At 39.2% G+C, this 18,392-nt stretch overlaps 1 protein-coding gene across 4 annotated transcripts in view; it reads right to left on the bottom strand.

Annotated features, from left to right (window-relative positions):
• Positions 1–18,392, bottom strand: part of MEGF10 (multiple EGF like domains 10) — a 241,187-nt gene that overhangs the window by 37,670 nt on the left and 185,125 nt on the right. For all 4 annotated transcript variants that reach the window (XM_063665197.1, XM_063665198.1, XM_054489463.2 and 1 more), the window contains 4 exons: positions 11,116–11,328; positions 3,924–4,098; positions 2,492–2,612; positions 1,527–1,690 (listed from right to left, as the gene is read on the bottom strand). In XM_063665197.1, coding sequence (XP_063521267.1) covers positions 1,527–1,690; positions 2,492–2,612; positions 3,924–4,098; positions 11,116–11,328 — 673 coding nt within the window. The remainder of the gene's footprint in view (positions 1–1,526; positions 1,691–2,491; positions 2,613–3,923; positions 4,099–11,115; positions 11,329–18,392) is intronic.

The following is an 18,392-nucleotide window of genomic DNA, read 5'->3' as shown; positions in this document are numbered from 1 at the left end:
GTTACTTTTCTCTGATTATTATCCTGCTTTTCAGGAAGAAGTCTAAGCCACACAAAATATTCTGACTCACAATCCTAAGTATGAGTTGACACACCTCGCTCCTCCCCTTCCAGATCTTTTATATTTTCACATGCACGTCAGTTTGGATGGTCTGATGGAGACAAGACTCCTCACAGACATGATCGTTTTGTTTATGGAGAAAGAATGGAAAGTTCAGCTCTTTCACCCCAGATCCTGGGAAATGAGGGAGGCATTACAAGCCTTCCCAACAGCACCCAAGAACTAAGAGAAACAGGGGTACAGAATTACCACAGAGGAGGAACGTGGGAACCAGCATAGACAGGTAGTGGGTGCTAGATGAATAATTATTTGTCTAGAACTTGTTAAAATAAGAAAAAGAAAACAATCATTTTGTAGACCCCACCAATGTTTGATACAGCTACACAGGATTTAGTTTTGTCATGATATGAACCACTAAACCCTCAGCCTTCACTGATTTACTAACTCCTCTAAGGTATGAAAAAGGACGAGATTGTGCCAGGGGCTTTGCTTTGTCTACAATCAGATAGGGAGTAAAAAGTGATCTTCAAGCTCATCTCCAAGTACTGATAATTTGTTCACTAGACTGACGAGAGGCAGCAAAGCTGACAGCTCTGTCCATGGGATATCCATGAGTGGGATCCTTTCTACTTTGGGAAGTGGGTTGTACTTAATGAGGAGGAAGCCCAGAGAGACAAGAGCATTGTGGAAGGCCCTTCTCGAGGGGCCCAGTTCAGGGGGTCACATTGTTATCTCGCATCAGATGATGTCCTGGAGGCAGAGAACACACACCACAGAGAGAATGCCTAATGGCTCAGGAGAAAATAATTGCTATAGAAAGAAAGAGTGATGGAAAAGAAATCAGCAGCTTACTCCAGAATGCACTTCCCGTTTGCACTCCCTGACAGCCTGAGGTAGATGCAGTATGAGATTTCTAATGACCTGTATCTCCAGAGTAGGTCAAGGGAATAGAGTGAGCTATAGGGACATCTTAAGAGATTCTTGTGGCTCCAGAGATACTTATGTTAAAAGACATTGTTTCCAAACCTTTTTTCCACCCTTCCATGAGCATTTCTATGACATCAATCACCACCCTCCTTTCAACTCCCTGCCACTTTCCACCCTAAAGGCAGGGGGATTTCCATGATAATGGAAACAAAATATTTGGAGACCAGTACTGTTCACTGGCTGCCACCAAGAGATGGGTGAATAAGAAACAGAAAATAAAGGGTGGGGGTTGAGGAAAATGAATAAGATGAAGGAAAAGAAGGAAGAAATTCTCGCAGAGCCTATCTAACCAGTTTCCATGTCTATCCCTTTTCCAATCCTATGTCCAATTTGAATCCAAATACCTGGATTCTTCCAGTAGTTACCGAAGTTGGGTTCACAGTGAGCCACTTGAAGTCAGGAAAACTGCAAAAAGAAGCCAACTTTACAACATCAGTTCCTCATAGGCGTTTTCCGTCAGGGCGCTGATTTGTGCATACCTGGCAGGGAAGTTCGCATTTCTCCCCGCGCCATCCAGGTGCACACGTGCAGGTCCCGTCCAGGGTGTTGCAGGCTCCCCCATTGAGGCACTGGCATGTTAAGTTACAGCCAAAGCCCCATGTGCCACTGGGACATCTGATGGAGCAGTCCACCCCGTGCCAGCCTGTGCGAAAACGCCAGAGCATGTGAGCGAACAAAGGCAGCAGGGAGCCTTGTTGAGCCTTTCCAAACCACGTTTCTCTTTAGAAATACCTTGGAGATGCAAGCCCCAGACACAGCAGCAGAGAGCACTGGTTCTGCCAAGTTAGGCCTCCATCAGAAATGAACAGAAGGCACCCCTGAGGACCCAAACAGCCAAGTGTGTTGTGTGATCTGTCGAGGATGCCAACACTGCATACTAGTGGGCTACTGAGGAAGAGATATAGAGTCAAAGCACCTTTAATGGGCAGTGATGCACACTGTGGAATGCTGAGTTTTGTTCAGATCAGGAAAGTGAAATATTTATATGGAAGGGAGACGAAGGATTCTGCTTGAAAACACAACACCATCTTTAAAGCAGGACCCCATTAACCAGCAACTGTGTATATCCAGGATCCTGGCTGCACCTATGGATGGACACGTTCTAGTGCTCATATAAAATTGGTGCTTGGCTGCATTTCCTGTCATGACTCCAAGCCAGTCAATTTAGGGGCATGAACACATGTCTGCTTGTTTACTCTTCCCAAAAGTGCACAGACACACAGATTTTTGGAGCTGGCAGTGACTTCAGAGATCATCTAATGTGAGCCTCTTCCCTTGACTCAGGAAAGCGTTCCAGCCCACACTGGATGAGGGGCTTGCAGAGGTCAGACACTGAATTTTGGTGCAACTGGAGCTACAACCCTGGTTAAGGTTTCTTTCTTTTTGTGTCTTTAGGAGATAACGTGACCAGGATCGAATTAAAGACTTATTTACCCATTCTTACCTGCCTTGCAAGTACAAGACCCATCCACAGGAGAGCAGACTGCATCATTTTTACAGCCACAGCGAGAGGAACAGTTTATCCCATAGGTTCCCAGAGGGCATGGGGTAGAGCAGTCAATTCCCTAGATAGACACAAGTAGCAAAATGCATTCAATTTTGCCAACTGAAATAAGGCCAACACAAATAAACAAAAATATATCTTGGCAATGCTAATTATACTTCCTCTCTAATTTTAACACACTGTATTATTAAAATTTTGTCATAATGTCACCACTATACAAATTTTAGAAATTTAAGGGCAACACTAGCCGGTCTATGTTTAGGACATATTATTAAATGGGATCCAAAAAAGCTTGCAATTACATTAGCTTCACCTTCATAGCAGAACTAAAACAAAACAACAATAAAAACCCTTTTTGGTTGCTCAGACAAGTAGATATATAAAAATAAATTGTATCTGTAAAATTACTGTCAATAAATAAACATCAATATAAACTATACATTAGATCTCAACCCTTCCTAGACCTCCTCATATGATATGTAATATTTTTAGTAGGTAAAGCAAAGCAACAACAGAACACATTCAGCAACATGATTCACTTTATCCGACAGGGAGCATTAAACACAGAATTAAGCTACCAAAGGCAACTGGAGGTCATCTCCTTTCAAAACAGAAGGGACTCTTAAGACAAAGCTAATTCAAGGGCTGAACCAAAGGGTTATGACATAGGTTAGAAAACCCTTTAAAGATCCTCTCAGCTCTGTGACTTTTTGATCCACCAGTTCTACATTATGTGCTCTGGAATAATCATCAACATTCTTCATAGTTCAATGTGCTCTTTAAAATGGGAAGGAATAATTCAAGAACAACACATTCTCCTTTAAAGCAAAGATTCCTAGCCTATCACCATGAAATCTTAGAAACTGTGAGCAAAATTCTGCTCTATTATGCATGGAATATAGATGTATTTATAGGGTCTGGATTTTCAAAGGGACCTGAAAACTTATGTACTACCAACTACAGAATGTAAATACATTACAAATGCTAACTGGATGTGTCTTCAAATTTCGTGGAATTAAAAACAAAAGCTGTCAACAATAACAGTAATAATCTACTTGGAAAAGTAACTTCTTTGTCACCTATAAAACAATAAAATAAATTACTTAAGGAATAATTATAATATACTTTCTGACATATGTTTATATTAAAAATTAATGCCACATTTATAGTTTTACCAGCTTTCCCAGTCATCATACTAAGGTAATTCCTTATATCTCTATTAGCATTTTTCCCCTCATTTTCTCTCTCTCATTAATGATGTGGATGACTTTAGCACATTCACAGTATTTCACTGGAGGTCATATAAATCATGGTATTGAGATGCTTCACACTGCACCCCTCTTCTCCTTCCTCCAGAGCCCTAGTCACTCACTTTGAATCCTGGGGCACAGGTGCACTTTCCAGTCACACTGTCACAGTCTGCCCCATTTTGGCAGCTGCAGATCTGCTGGCAAGCTTTCCCGTAGAATCCAGGAGAACATGTCTCATTACAGTAGAGTCCTGACCAGCCCGGCTTGCAGGCACACTCTCCAGACATGGGGTGACAGCTGAGAGACATGGATGAAAGGAATAAGTCACTTTGGGGTAAACATGACACCCAACTTCTGTGCAAATGTTGCTTTAGCAATGATCACTAAACGTGTGGGTAATTCCATGCAGAATAATTCCAACTTCATTCCCAGGCTTGGTATGATTTAATTAATTGGCCGAAACCTGATGGGTACTACAGAAATGTTGTATGAAATCAGCATCGTCTCTAGCAGGATGTATTACAACCACATCCTTTTGTCTGAAATTCTTTTTAATTCTCTTAAATTGAACGCACTAATTTTATAAGAGTGACCTCTATGAGAGGAGCTAAAAAAACTCAATCCAATGGACAATACCAAACCAGTTAACTAGTATGATGTCCCAGGAACAACAAAAGCAGTGACCTTGTCAGCCTGTTTCTCCTCTCAGTTCCCTATACCTGGGAGCTGGCAGCTGTCTCCACCTTAAACAGCAGCCGCATTGACCCACCAGGCAACCAGCTGTTGCTCCACAGCAAATGGACATATCAGCTGCGCTGAGATGCACGCGTAAGTGAGTTGACACAATAGGGCCCTCTGTGGCACGCTGGCTCAAAACACATGTGCCTCTCACCACGAGAAAATCTTAACAATCGAACTAGTTCTCCTGACAACTGGAAGACTGTTTAAAGATGGTCTTCCTTGCCTGATGGAACTAAAACCCTCCCCTTAACTAGGGCCAGCAACAAACACCTCTGATATATCCAGACATTTGCTAAATGACCTCCCATCAGAGGACTGTTCATAGATTTTCTACTCTTGGAAAGAATGACAACCTGGGAGGGATGAAGACTGAGGATGTAACCCCAGTTCTCCCACTACCTAAGTAGCCTCAGTGAAATACAGCTTCCTTGGGCCTGATGTCCTAGTCTGCCAAGTGAGGGTCTCAGCCACGCCCCATAATCTTATATCCTATATTCCTCCTCCTCCTTGTTCAGAAAATTCCTGTGGGTTGAACAGTTTGGTGCTCATTTTTGGAATTTTATTTAAATATACTTTTAGACCCCTGCTGCCCCTTAGTGTTCACAGGCAAGGGCCTAGAAATTCATCAAACACCCAGAAAACATGGCATGAAGAATACCTAAGTACAGTTCTACATATGAGGTGGTTTCTTGATTGTAGGTTTAGATTCACAGGACTAGGGTGTGAGTCTCAGATCTACTTAGATCTACTCAAGTCTGCTTATCTTCTGTTATCCTTGGGCCAATTGCTTATCCTTGAGCAGTCACATGGCATCTCCACGGCATCTCAAACTTAACAAGTCAAAAACTGAGCCCTTGGGCCAGACGTGGTGGCTCAAACTTGTAATCCCAGCACTTTGGGAGGCTGAGGTGGGCGCATCACGAGGTCAGGAGAGCTAGACCATCCTGGCTAACATGGTGAAACCTCGTCTCTACTAAAAAACACAAAAAATTAGCGGGACATGGTCGTGGGCGTCTGTAGTCCCAGCTACTCAGGAGGCTGAGGCAGGAGAATGGTGTGAACCTGGGAGGTGGAGCTTGCAGTGAGCTGAGATCACGCCACTGCACTCCAGCCTGGGGACAGAGTGAGACTCCGTCTCAAAAAAAAAAAACAAAAACTGAGCCCTTGTTCTTTCACTCAGTATCTACCCCTAATTGTCCAAATTTCCATAAATAGCACCATCAGTCACTTAGTTTATCTAGGAGTTATTCTTTTTTTTTTTTTTTTTTGAAATGGAGTCTTTCTCTGTCACCCAGGCTGGAGTGCAGTGGCACGATCTCAGCTCATTACAATCTCCACCGTTCAAGTGATTCTTTTGCCTCAGCCTCCCGAGTAGCTGGGATTACAGGCGTGTGCCCCATGCCCAGCTAATTTTTGTATTTTTAGTAGAGACGGAATTTCACCATTTTGACCAGGCTGATCTCGAACTCCTGACCTCAAGTGATTTGCCCGCCTCAGCCTCCCAAAGTGCTGGGATTATAAGCGTGAGCCACCGTGCCTGGCCTAGGAATTATTCTTGATAACTCCTTCTGCCTCATCACTAGAATTTAACCATTCTAACTCCAAAATATATTTTGAATCCACCCACATCCCTTTATCTTCACTGTCCTCATTCTGCTCCAGCCAATGCCATCTATCTCCTTACCTCCTGAACAGCCTTCCAACTGTGCTGCCCATATCCACTCATGTCTTATCACCTAAAGAGTAAATCATATCATTCTCCTTCTTAAAACTCTGCAAAGGCTCCCCATTACCCTTAGAAAAAAATCCAGACTGTTTAATATAGCTACAGTGACTATACAATTTATTGTCTAAACCAGGGCATTTTTAAGAGTGAAGAGAGAGCTGCTAATAATTATACTAGGACAACAGGCCTAAACCAGACTGTCCTTGTGAAACCTGATATACAATCACCCTAAACACAGCCCATGGGGCCTCATCATCTGGCCACTGCCTACTCCTCAACCTCTTCTTTCATCATTATTCTCTCTTTATTGCTATGCTTGACCACATTGGATTTCTCCTAGTTTGTAAAAGCATCATTTTTTTTTTCAACTTAGGGGCCTCCATATGGGCTATTCCATGTTCTTAGGATGCAGTTTCCTTACTCTCTGCCTCTCTCTCTCCAGTTTGTCTTTCCAGTCTCAGCTTAAACATCCGTTCCTCAAAGAAACCTTCCCTGTCCAACCAAATTGAAGGTAGGTCTCTCCACTTACACTCTTCCTTACCACTCTGATCCTTCTTCTCATCTCACTTTTCACAACCTATAATTCTGTTTATTTTTCCAGTCCTTTAATGTCTTCCTTCTCTTCTACACTGTGAGTTCCAGGAGGGCAAGAATTAAATCTGTTTTGCCACCTTTCACGGGCACATGGTAGGCCCACAGTAAATGCAGATTGAATGAATAAGTGAAAATGCCACAGATGATACAGAGTGGATGTGACTCCAGGGATCTAGCTTTCCCACATTAATCTGCTTCTCCCTGACATCTCAGAGTCACTGAACAATGTTAAATTATACTCAGTATATATGTATACAAAGGGGAAGATTTCCTCTAAAATTTGTTTTTAAAATGTCAAAGTCTTGGCTTAAAGGAAATAGCCATTAATTACAGAGAACAACTCATGAATGTCACCATGTTTGTGATGATATTGTAAGTGAATGCACAGACCAGGAGTCAGCATTTACTGGGCACTGAGTAAGTCTCAGCAATGTGCTGAGCACCATTTAGTTCAATCCTCACAACCATCCTAGATGGTATGATCCCATTTTATAAATGAGAAAATAGAGGCTTAGAAACGGTAAATTATTTATTCAAAGTCTCACACAGGTAATGAGGCAGAATCAAACTTGAACCCAGGTTTGTTTTTATACCAAAGAAAAGGGAGGTTTGCTAACAGCCTGCTAAGGGGACCAGACATGAAGGAGAATTGCTAAGATTTAGAATTTGGCACATATAAAGGGGTCAACAGGATCAGTAAAAACAAATATTGTACAAAAAACAGGGAAATTTTTAAGTTTACTTCAGTAAGTCCTTACATTTGATAAAGGGAAAAGAAATATTTCAAGTGATGGATTGGTTTAAGTAGCCTACCTTATCTTAACATATTGTAAAACAAATGATATTTTTGGTAGAAAATATTACTTTACATTGAAAAGTAGAAAATAGTATTCATGGTGTAGACATAATGTTAAAGAAAATAGACAATTTGGATGACAATGAATTCAACAAAGCAAGAGGCAGGCTGAGAAATTGATATTCAATGCCCCCCAGTGAGTGTAGTGCAGCACACTGGTTTTCAGATTGATTGACACCAAAATTAGTATTCTGCAATTTATAATTAGATGTAGGAAGCCAGAGCACTTTGGAGGCATTTGATGGTTCTCATGCAGGCAGCGTAATTGGTAATGAGATTTACATGTTGTTGTAGGAGCAGCAGTTTGGAGGTTGACGGGTGATATACTCATTACCTGTTTTCTGTGTAAAGAACAGATTGCTTTGTGTATATGAAAATAGGATTATACACATATGGGAATAGTTGTCATTTTATAAACACATATAACTATATACATATATTCCAGGAAACTGTTCGATTTAATAGTTGAATTACAACAAAAGTCCAATACTATATAATCTTGGCTGAAACAGAGTCATGTCATTGAACTTCCTTTTATTCATTTCCTTAGATGTTATTAATGATCAAATGTAATGACAATTACATGACATTTGCAAATAGGCACATCCGGATTGTCCATGGCTATTAAATGTCTTTATTACCAAAAGCAGTTAATCCATCTCTCTATATTGCATGTGGAATATTATTAAATCTCAAATTTTATTTTCTTGTTCAAAATCATTTCCACCATAACAGTTAGTTTTCAGTTGAAAAGTCCAGGTCACAGTGAATATCTTTAGGCTCAATAATACTGCTAAAGTTTAAAATACTAATATTACTTATAAATATATTTAAATTCATTTCAGCTCTATGATAGATTACAAAATAAAAATGGCTACAAATTCTTTGCAACACCTCCCATCGAGAGCTGGGGTATATTGAATCTGGTCTTGGTTAGATGACTTGCCTTATCTAAAGGGGTATTAGCAAACATGACATAACCAAAGGCTTAAAAAGTGTATGTTGGGGGTCTTTACTGTCTTCTGTTTTAGAAGCCAGTCACCATGTGAAAAAGCCCAGGCTAGACTGCTAGATACTGGAGATGTGTAGCTCAGTCACCCCCATCACCCAGGCAATTGCCAGACATGTGAGTGAGGATATCCAGGACCAATCAGCCTCCAGTTGATTTGCCAGCTGAACACAAGGAGACCAGCAGAAGAACCATCAAGTTGAACCTAGCCCACATAGTCAAGCAAAAAATCATCAGTTAGTAAATAATTGTTATTTTATGTCATTAGGTTTGGAGTAGTTTTTTTGTTTGTTTGTTTGTTTGTTTGTTTTTTAATGCTGCAAAAGCTACCTGATACAAACCCTTACCCAACTATATGGCTAAAATATATGTCAATGTGTATATCCATAGAACTCAATATGTACCTAAAGACAATGTATATTATTAATTTACACTGTATTTGTTATCTCATTAATTATCATGGAAGGCTTTAGTATATCATAAATTATGTAACAGCAAGGCTCCACTTGCTTGATAAATGATAATGTAAACAAACTAGACTTTCAATTAATACAAGGAGTCTATGGCTTTTGGTTTGAAGGGACCTTGGGCTTCCAGGAATTTTACACATAGAAGTTTAAGATATAAGAACTAGATAGACGGCTCCAATGATTAATTCAACAAGATAGAGTCATATAATCAACATTAAACTTGTTTTAATAGAAATTTATAAAAGCTAATCTTTAAAAATACCTTTCATGATTTACAAAATCATGAACTGATTTTTTAAAATATTCAGATTATTTGGTATACAATATTAGACAGATTTTAGTGTTATTGATCTATGTAATTGTCAAAAAATGTCATGTACTTCTTTGTTAACACATATATGCTTAGGTACATATGATCTATGTCAAAATTACCACAGTATTGCCATCAATTAACTAATTCTCCACTTTGCACCTTGCCACTACTAATACGGTATCCAATTGCAACAAAACCAACATGCTCTCTGCTTCTCCTATTCTTCTCATAGCAGAGCTCTTCCTTTGCATAGATTTATTATTCCATTTGATTTCAGTTGTCTCTACATACAACGAAACAGCACACTGGTGTAATGTTCTTAGTTGTCACTCCATGGGGCTTACTTTTTGCTGCAACAAGACTTATACTGTAGGAAAGGGACCCAAATTCATGACTAGTCCCTAATCCTGCCAGCTCCTTAAATATTAGAGAGTTGAAAAACAAAACCCTGTGGAGATTATTCATTTTTATTCCCCCAAATATTTACGTAAACTTGTCAAGTAAAGAAAGGCAATATTTTCCAATGAAGAAAACCAAAGTTGACTAATGTGGCTTACAAAATTACTTGAATCATATTGAGAATACACTTCTTTCATATGTCCCACTAAAATGTATTCCAGCACACATACACATGTGCACACACATACACACACACACAGAGTGCAAACTCTATATTTTTGTTACTAAAAATGGTTTAAAGAAGAGACCAACCAGAAGCTTTTGTTTACTTTTAACTTCTGTGCATTTGGGATTTGATGTGGCTACGAGTTATCTTTCAGAAGTATAAATGAAGTAACAGCTGTGCTGAATGCAAATAAAGTAATTCTAGTAAGATCTGAACTGCTATATAATGCCCTACATTTTTGTCAAACTCAGCTTTTCCAGCAGTCTGCGAAAGAGGCCCAGAATTCTAAGTTATGTGTATCTGGTCCCTGGGGGAGGGAAAGAAGAAACAGGGGTAAGAAGATATTTTCAGGGCAGACAAGGTACAGTAGGGTGGGTGGGATTGTGGTTTCCTGTTCTCAAATTCTTGGAGAGGTTTTTGAGCTAAAAGTCCCTTGTGAGTTCTATGTCAGAGTAATCAATTCGAAAAAGATATTTCACATGTGACAGCCACATGTGAAACACTTTCACAAAACTTCCACCAGTTCACTTCCTCTCTCTAGCCTTTTTTTCTTCCACAGATGTACTGTCGAATAAAAGATGCTGCAGTAAGAATCATTTTATGATATTTTTGCATACTAAACTTGGCTGAACTCCTTGTCTCTCATTGCATCTTTGCTTCTAAGGGAATGTCACAGAATCCCTTGCTTAAGGGAAAGTTCTACTAACCTCAGCAAATTTTGTTTGTATCAGTGATCATTAATAGAGAATAGAATTTGCTATCAACCAGTAACCATCGAACAATTTTAGCACCTCGAATGTGGACCATCACACATTAAGTTAAAATGTCTTCCTTTTACTTGGCGATTCCTGCTCAGAGTAGCCTAGAGGCAGGAGGGGGCTTGGGGTGAGAATCACTCTATCAATCCCTCCTTCCAAATCCTGAAAACCCAGGTTAAAACTTTCACAGGACACATCCTTCCAGGGGAAGCTGACACTCACCTATGAGTGTTGTCCAAGTGGCAGGGACACCGTTTGTCACATTTGATGCCGTAGAGCCCCTCAGGACACAGGCGCGCTTCGCAGCGCTCGCCAGCAAAGCCTGCTTCGCAGAGGCATGCGCCGCTCACGTGGTAACACTTCCCTCCATTGACACACTGGCAGGTCTCAGCACAGAGAACGCCATAGGTCCCAACAGGACACTCATCCTGGCACCTACCAAGCAAGAGGCAGGAGCAAGAAGAAAGATTAGTCAGTGCCATGTGAAAATAAACGGTTGATCCGGAATGGCTTTGTTATGCATAAATTGAAGCTGCTTTTCGCTCTTGCAATTATTTAGTGATTGTCCCATTACAGGGATGAAAAGCATTAAGATACATTACTCTGGCTACATATTGTAGTAACAGCAGCATGATCTGTAGAAAACAAAAACAAAACAAATAACAACAACAACAAAATGAAACCAAAACAAAAATAGGAGCTTAGGACATGAGGCATGTTTACACTTAGTACTTGCCAAAGTTACATAGCACTTTAGTAGATACTAAGAAAATGAGAAAAGAAATTTTCAAATGTTAGTCCATAATTATGAAATTTCAAAACATACTTTCCCAATTCCAAAGAGAAAACTTTGTGTCAAATTTGAAACTAAATTTTAATTCTCTTGGCTTTTATGTGGACATTAATTTTTAATCTTAGCCACGTTTCTACTCTTATTCAAAGCTGAATGGTAATCATTCCTCCTCAGTTAGAAAGTTCTTTAACTAATAAGCCAAGTCCTCTTTAGATCCGGGAAACTCTGAGCTACCAAAATCAGACGTCCTCGATTCCAACATGGGAAGTGCCTGCCAGTAGGAAGGCTTGGAGTTTTCTAACACGAAATGTTTGGCTAGTGGGGTATTGCCCTCTGTTGGGAAGAAGGGCTGCCAAATGGCAAGGAGTAAAGATCAGCCCTCAAAAATTCACTTTATTATCTTTTTAAAAGTGGCGTTGGAGCTCTGTCCAAGGGAAAGGATATGCTCTAGGTAAGACGAATGAAGTGGGAGCTGAGTTGCTAGAGGGAATCGTGATAGAAAAGAGAAAAATGATCTCTTATTGCTCCATGGAAAGCACAAATAGTTCTTAGGCTAGCCAAGTTTCTTTTTGACTAGGCCAGGTGACTGGCTCTCTGCAGCAGAAGGGGAGCTTTCTGCCAAGGGAAGGAGACAGGGCTTTGCCCAGCCGAGCACTCGCCGCAAGAAGGGTACACTTTGTCTCGGCAGCCGCTTCCCATGTGGCTCTCAAGTCAGGCCAGAACCAGAGTCAAAAATGTAGGTCAGTTTTGCATTTTTTAGATCTGTAAAATGTGAGCAGCAAGGCATAATAACAAACTGAAGCACACTTAAAAGAAACAGAAAAGAAACATACTTCAAAGAAATAGTGTTTCCACAAAACTTTGCATATTTTTAATGACAGGGTGCAACAAGTAACAATACCAGGGTGGGAGGAATTCTATTTTAGTGTAGAGGACAAATCTTGATACTTTTTTTTGAGACAGGGTCTGCCTCTATCACCCAGACTGGAGTGCAGTGGTGCCATCATAGCTCACTGTAACCTCGAACTCCCGGGCTCAAGTGACCCTCCCACCTCTGCCTCCTGAGTAGCTAGGACCACAGGCACTCGCCACCATGTCAGGCTAATTTTTAAATTTTTTGTAAAGATGAGGTCTTGCTATGTTACCCAGGCTGGTTTCAAACTCCTAGACTCAAGTGATGCTCCTGCCTCAGCCTCCCAAAGTGTTGGGATTATAGGAATGAGTCACTTGGACCAGCCCCTTTGATGCTTTTCTGGTTACCTCTGGCTCTAGCATATATTTAATGTGATGGAGACAAGGAAAAGAATCTCATGTAAATTTAGTTTCACAGATTCTAGACATCTTCAGGTGTATTTGTCAACAGGTAAAACCTTCAACTGCTCAACAAACCATTAGAAAAGTTACGGAGTAATTGAACTAATACTCAGCATAAAATAAAATGTGTGCCTAAAAGTTATACATGGGTACACCTATTTTGGGACCAGAGTGTATTTTTAAAAGGTGCTCTTTATTTTTAACCTGTAAGAAGCTTCAATAAGCCAAGTCATTTAGTTTCTTCCTTAAAGATGTAAACTTTAAGGAAATAAATGCTTAGATATAATAATGTGGTCTCATTATGGCTCCTACTGAAGGCTGTCAGGACAACTTTTCAACCTGTCTGTTAGATTTTCTCGCAAGTCAGTACCAAAAGGAAAAAGGTAAAGATAAATAATATCATTTTCTGTCTCCTAAAAGGATTTGAAAACAAACCCAAATGTTAAGTTTTAAACTATCTTCATGATTTCAACTTGGTAAAAAGCACAGCTTTAAAAGTGGTTGAAAGTGGTATAGATCGGAAGCCTGGGAAAGTATCTGTTACCAAATTACAGGGAACCAGTGTGTATATTTTATCATATCTTGGCAGAGACTTCCTTTCTCAGGAAAAATAAAATCTATAATAGCTGGCCTTGACCCACATTTACCTTTCTAACCTACAATTAAACACACTACTAGTTTGTATTATAAATATAAAACAAAAAGTCCTATTTGAATATTACTTACTAAAGCAGCCATTATTTAAGCTGGATTCATATTCCCATTTTATGTTTTGTCAATGTTGCACTTGTAGGACAATCCTGTTAATAATAGTTATGTCTACTTCCATCTGCCAAAGGAAAATGGTAGGATATCTTTCTAGAAGTATATATTTTCCATCTTGAAAATAAACATAATCATGAAATAGCTGATGCCTGTCTGATTGGCTGCATTAAAAGTCTTTATCAAGCAGTTTTATCTCCTTCTTGGTCCCTTTATCTTCAAGAAGCACCATTTCCCAACAAATTTTATGCCCTTAATGCTGCTTCTGCAGTTCCAAATGGAACAGAAAAAGCTCTCAAAAATCAGTGAAATAGGAAACGCATTTTCTTAGGACAGATAGCAGAAAAGTAATAAAGATATAGCAATAAATATCAGCCACAGTAGACATATGGAAATTTGGGGTTTCTAATTTTTTTACATTTCAAGTAATGTCCTGGAATTGGTAAGAATGGATAAGCATTAAGTAGAGCTAAAGTATTAACACATCAATTCCCAAAACCAATGAGGGTCATAGACTGGTTTTAATATTGTTTCTATTATTATGTTGCATGTCATTGTGAACTTAAGGAAAAAAGGAAGTGAGTTAACGTGTAAGGGGTGACAGGTACTGCTTTCACCCCTGTCCTTCTGAGCATGTCCTTCCCTAGAGTGATTTGAATAGTTAGGCCAAACCATGATTAAGTGTGAAAGAATCGCATTCTTCATTAAACCTGGAATCTATGAATCAGCTGCCTACCTTTCTAACATCTGGAACTGCTGCTCTGGGGGAAATGTAAAAAGCACTGGGAAAAAGTCAACATTTCCATGCTCCTAGACAGAGGAAAGAGTTCCTCCATTGACAACCAATGCTGCATTCCCCCAATTCCTGTCTATAATTTTTGACTTCACCTCCTTTCACCCACATTTATCTTCACCTTCCGGGTACTATGGAACACAGACTTGGCAGAGCTGTTTTGGGCTTCACCTTAACAGAGTTCATCACTGAGTCATGCATCCCTTCATCCAGCTAATACTCACTGAGCACCAATCGTGTGCATGGGCCCCTAATAGGCTGTCGCAGGGCCCAGAGTGATCCTACAGCAGCACCATCGGCATTCAAAACTCTTTTAACCCCTTCAGAAGGTGTTTTTTAAGGATCTGGAAACCATCATCTCTTCACTCTTACTTGACTGTGTCATGTTACATTTACTCACCACAATATCCTCTCAACCTTTCCACAAACCCCAAAGCCTTTTATTTGGGCAATACATGCACTACTCTGCCAGCCTACAGGGTGCCTGTTTGGATTTTTCTTATTTCCCTCTGGCGGGGAGGACTGTCCCCACATCCTGGGAATTCTGTGCAGGCTCCTGGGGCCGGCAGCCCTCTGCCCTAACCTCACTGATCAACTTTCGCTGACTTCTCAAAACAAGGGAAATAGCAAATTAAGACCCCAGCCTATCAAGGCCTTTCTCCCCACACCTCCTGCCACAGAATGCCTCATGGCCATTCATTGTTGTCCTTTCATAGTGACAAATGTGTTTGTTGTATATATGTGTTAACTATAGAGCCCAGACAGGGATGACAGCTGAAAACAGGAATCATGTCACTGGCTCATCAGAAAAACAATAGTTACAAGAGCAGCAGGTCGAGAAGCAAGTTCTCTCTTTACTTACCTTCTCTTTCTCTGGCCCCTGGCCTTCCTTGGTTCAAATGTAAAATTTATCTGAAAATTAACTGTTATTCCCTTTCCCTGTACTCCAGATGAAATAGGTATAAGCTCATTTGCCTTGTATGTTTATTGTTCTTGTGCTGCCTCTAATTTGAAACTTAAATCCCTAGAGAGCAAAAAAATAATTATATTGCCATTTTAGTGCCCTAAAATATGACAAGAAACTATTATTAAGATTGTGCTTGGTCTTGTGCCTCCCTTATCCCAACTCATTTTTCTATAATAAGATGTTAAATGGATCCAGAAATTATCTAACAGCCTAATCTATCCAAAATACAACCTAAAACTAGGATGTCAGTTACAAAATCTGAGTAGTCCAATTACATGTTATAAAAACTGTGTACTAAGGATATCAATAATTCATTGCATGAAAAATTAAAGGAAAAATATGTAATTATATTAGCAAAAGACAAAAAGGCATTTAATGAAATTAAGCAGCTACTATTAACAAAATTTTTAATTAAAAAAAGGGATTTAAAAAACTACTTAAGAATGAAGAAAATAATTTACTAAATACCGATAGCAAACATCTAACTATACTGAAGCCATTTCCAATAAATTTGGAAACAAGACAGGGGTTTTTACTTTTACTGCTGTTTGTCAACATTAATTTGGAGGCTCAAATTTATGCAATAATTCAAGGAAATGAAATAATCATTATACATAATGAAAAGAAAAGACTAACTTATGTTTATTTGTAGATGATATGATAGTATAACTAAATAACTCCAGAGTTTGCTAAAAACAACATTAAAATTACCTTAAAAGTTTGGTAGTATGAATAAATTAAAAAGCAAATAGTCAAAAGCAAGTTTTTCTTCAACCAGAAATATCCAATTAGAGGCAGAAATGAAATTTTAAAAAATTACAAAATACTCAGAAATAAATTTAATAAGAAAGTACAGGGTCTAAGTTGGAGGCAGGAGGGAACAAACATGACAGTATCTTATTAAAAGTCATAAAATTAGACCAGGATTTTAGAAAGAGAAAAAATAAGGGAAAAAAAGTTGAAGGAATTCTTAATTCAAAGACATCATAAAAAATAATGATAGCTAATATTTATACAGCTCGTAAACAGCACTCAAACTGATAATCACTAGTATTTACACAGTTCACAGAAATTGCTCTAGAATGATAAAATCTAATATTGATAAGTTCCAGGGCTGTTTTAAATGTTTTAACACACCAAGTTATTTAATACTTACAACAACCCTAGAGAGAAGCAGAATTATTATTAGGATGTTACAGACAAAGGTGTTTCCAACGCCTGTAATCTTAGCACTTTGGGAGGCTGAGGCAGGCAGACTGCCTGAGCTCAGGAGTTCGATACCAACCTGGGCAACACAGTGAAACCCCATCTCTACTAAAATACAAAAAATTAGCCTGATGTGGCAGCGTGGGCCTGTAATCCCAACTACTAGGGAAGCTGAGGCAGGAGAATTGCTTGAACCCGGGAGATGGAAGTTGTGGTGAGCCGAGATCGTGCCACTGCACTCCAGCCTGGGGGACAAAACAAGACTCCATCTCAAAAAACAAACAAACAAAAAAAAGTGTTTCCAGGGACACATTGACCTAAACCTAGATTCCAAATAATTGTTTTTAATCACTATGACCTTCTGCCTCTCAAGTCTCTTCTCAAATCCTACACACACATCCAGTGAGCTTGGCTACCTAGTCTTCCAGGACATGAGAGATTCAAGAGCATTAAAAGAAGGATGTGCACATCATGTTAAAAACCTTCTGCAGAGCAAAGAATACAACCAACAAAGTGAAGAGCCAACCCACAGAATGAGATAAAGTATTTCCAAACTATCCATCTGACAAGGGGTTATAGGTTGGTGTAAAAGTAATTGCGGTCTTCACCATCACTTTCAATGGTAAAAACCGCAATTACTTTTGCACCAACATAATAACCAGAATATATAAGGAGCTCAAACAATTCTATAGGAAAAAGTCTAATACTCCAATCAAAAATAGGCAAAAGATTTGAATAGACATTTCTCGAAAGAAGACATACAAATGGCAAACAGGCATATGAAAAGGTGCTCAACACAACTGATCATCAGAGAAATGCAAATCAAAACTACAATGAGATATAATTTTAAGCCAGTTAAAAATGGCTTATATCCAAAAGACAGGCAACAACAAATGCTGGTGAGGATGCAGAGAAAAGGGAACCCTTGTACACTGTTAGTGGGAATGTAAATTAGTACAACCACTATGGAGAACAGTTTGGAGGTTCCTCAAAAAACTAAAACTTGAGCTACCTTATGATCCAGCAATCCCACTGCTGGATATATACCCAAAGAAAGGAAATCAGTATATGGAAGTGATATCTGCACTCCTCTGTTTGTTGCAGCACTGTTTACAATAGCTAAGATTTGGAAGCAACCTACGTGTCTATCAACAGACGAAAGAATAAAGAAAATGTGGTACATATACACAATGGAGTACTATTAAGCCATAAAAAGAATGAGATCCAGTAATTTGCAACAACATGGATAGAACTGGAGATCATTATGTTAAATGAAATAAGCTAGGCACAGAAAGACAAACATCACATGTTCTCACTTATTTGTGGGATCTAAAAATCAAAACAATTGAACTCATGGATACAGAGAGTAGAAGAATGGTTACCAGAGGCTGGGAAGGATAGTGGGAGGGTGTGGAGGAAATGGGGATGGTTAATGGGTACAAAAAAAATTAGAAAGAATGACTAAGACCTACTATTTGATAGCATAATAGGGTGACTATGGTCAATAGTAACTTAATTGTACTTTCTGAAATAATTTGAAGAGTGTAATTGAATTGCTTGTAACTCAAAGGATAAATGCTTGAGGGGATGGATACCCCATTCCACATGATGTGCTTAGTTCACATTGCATGCCTGTATCAAAACATCTCATGTACCCCATAAAT

The sequence above is a fragment of the Pongo pygmaeus genome, chromosome 4 (genome assembly GCF_028885625.2).
Source record: "Pongo pygmaeus isolate AG05252 chromosome 4, NHGRI_mPonPyg2-v2.0_pri, whole genome shotgun sequence".
NCBI lineage: Eukaryota > Metazoa > Chordata > Mammalia > Primates > Hominidae > Pongo > Pongo pygmaeus.
This window is presented reverse-complemented; position numbering and strand designations above follow the sequence as displayed.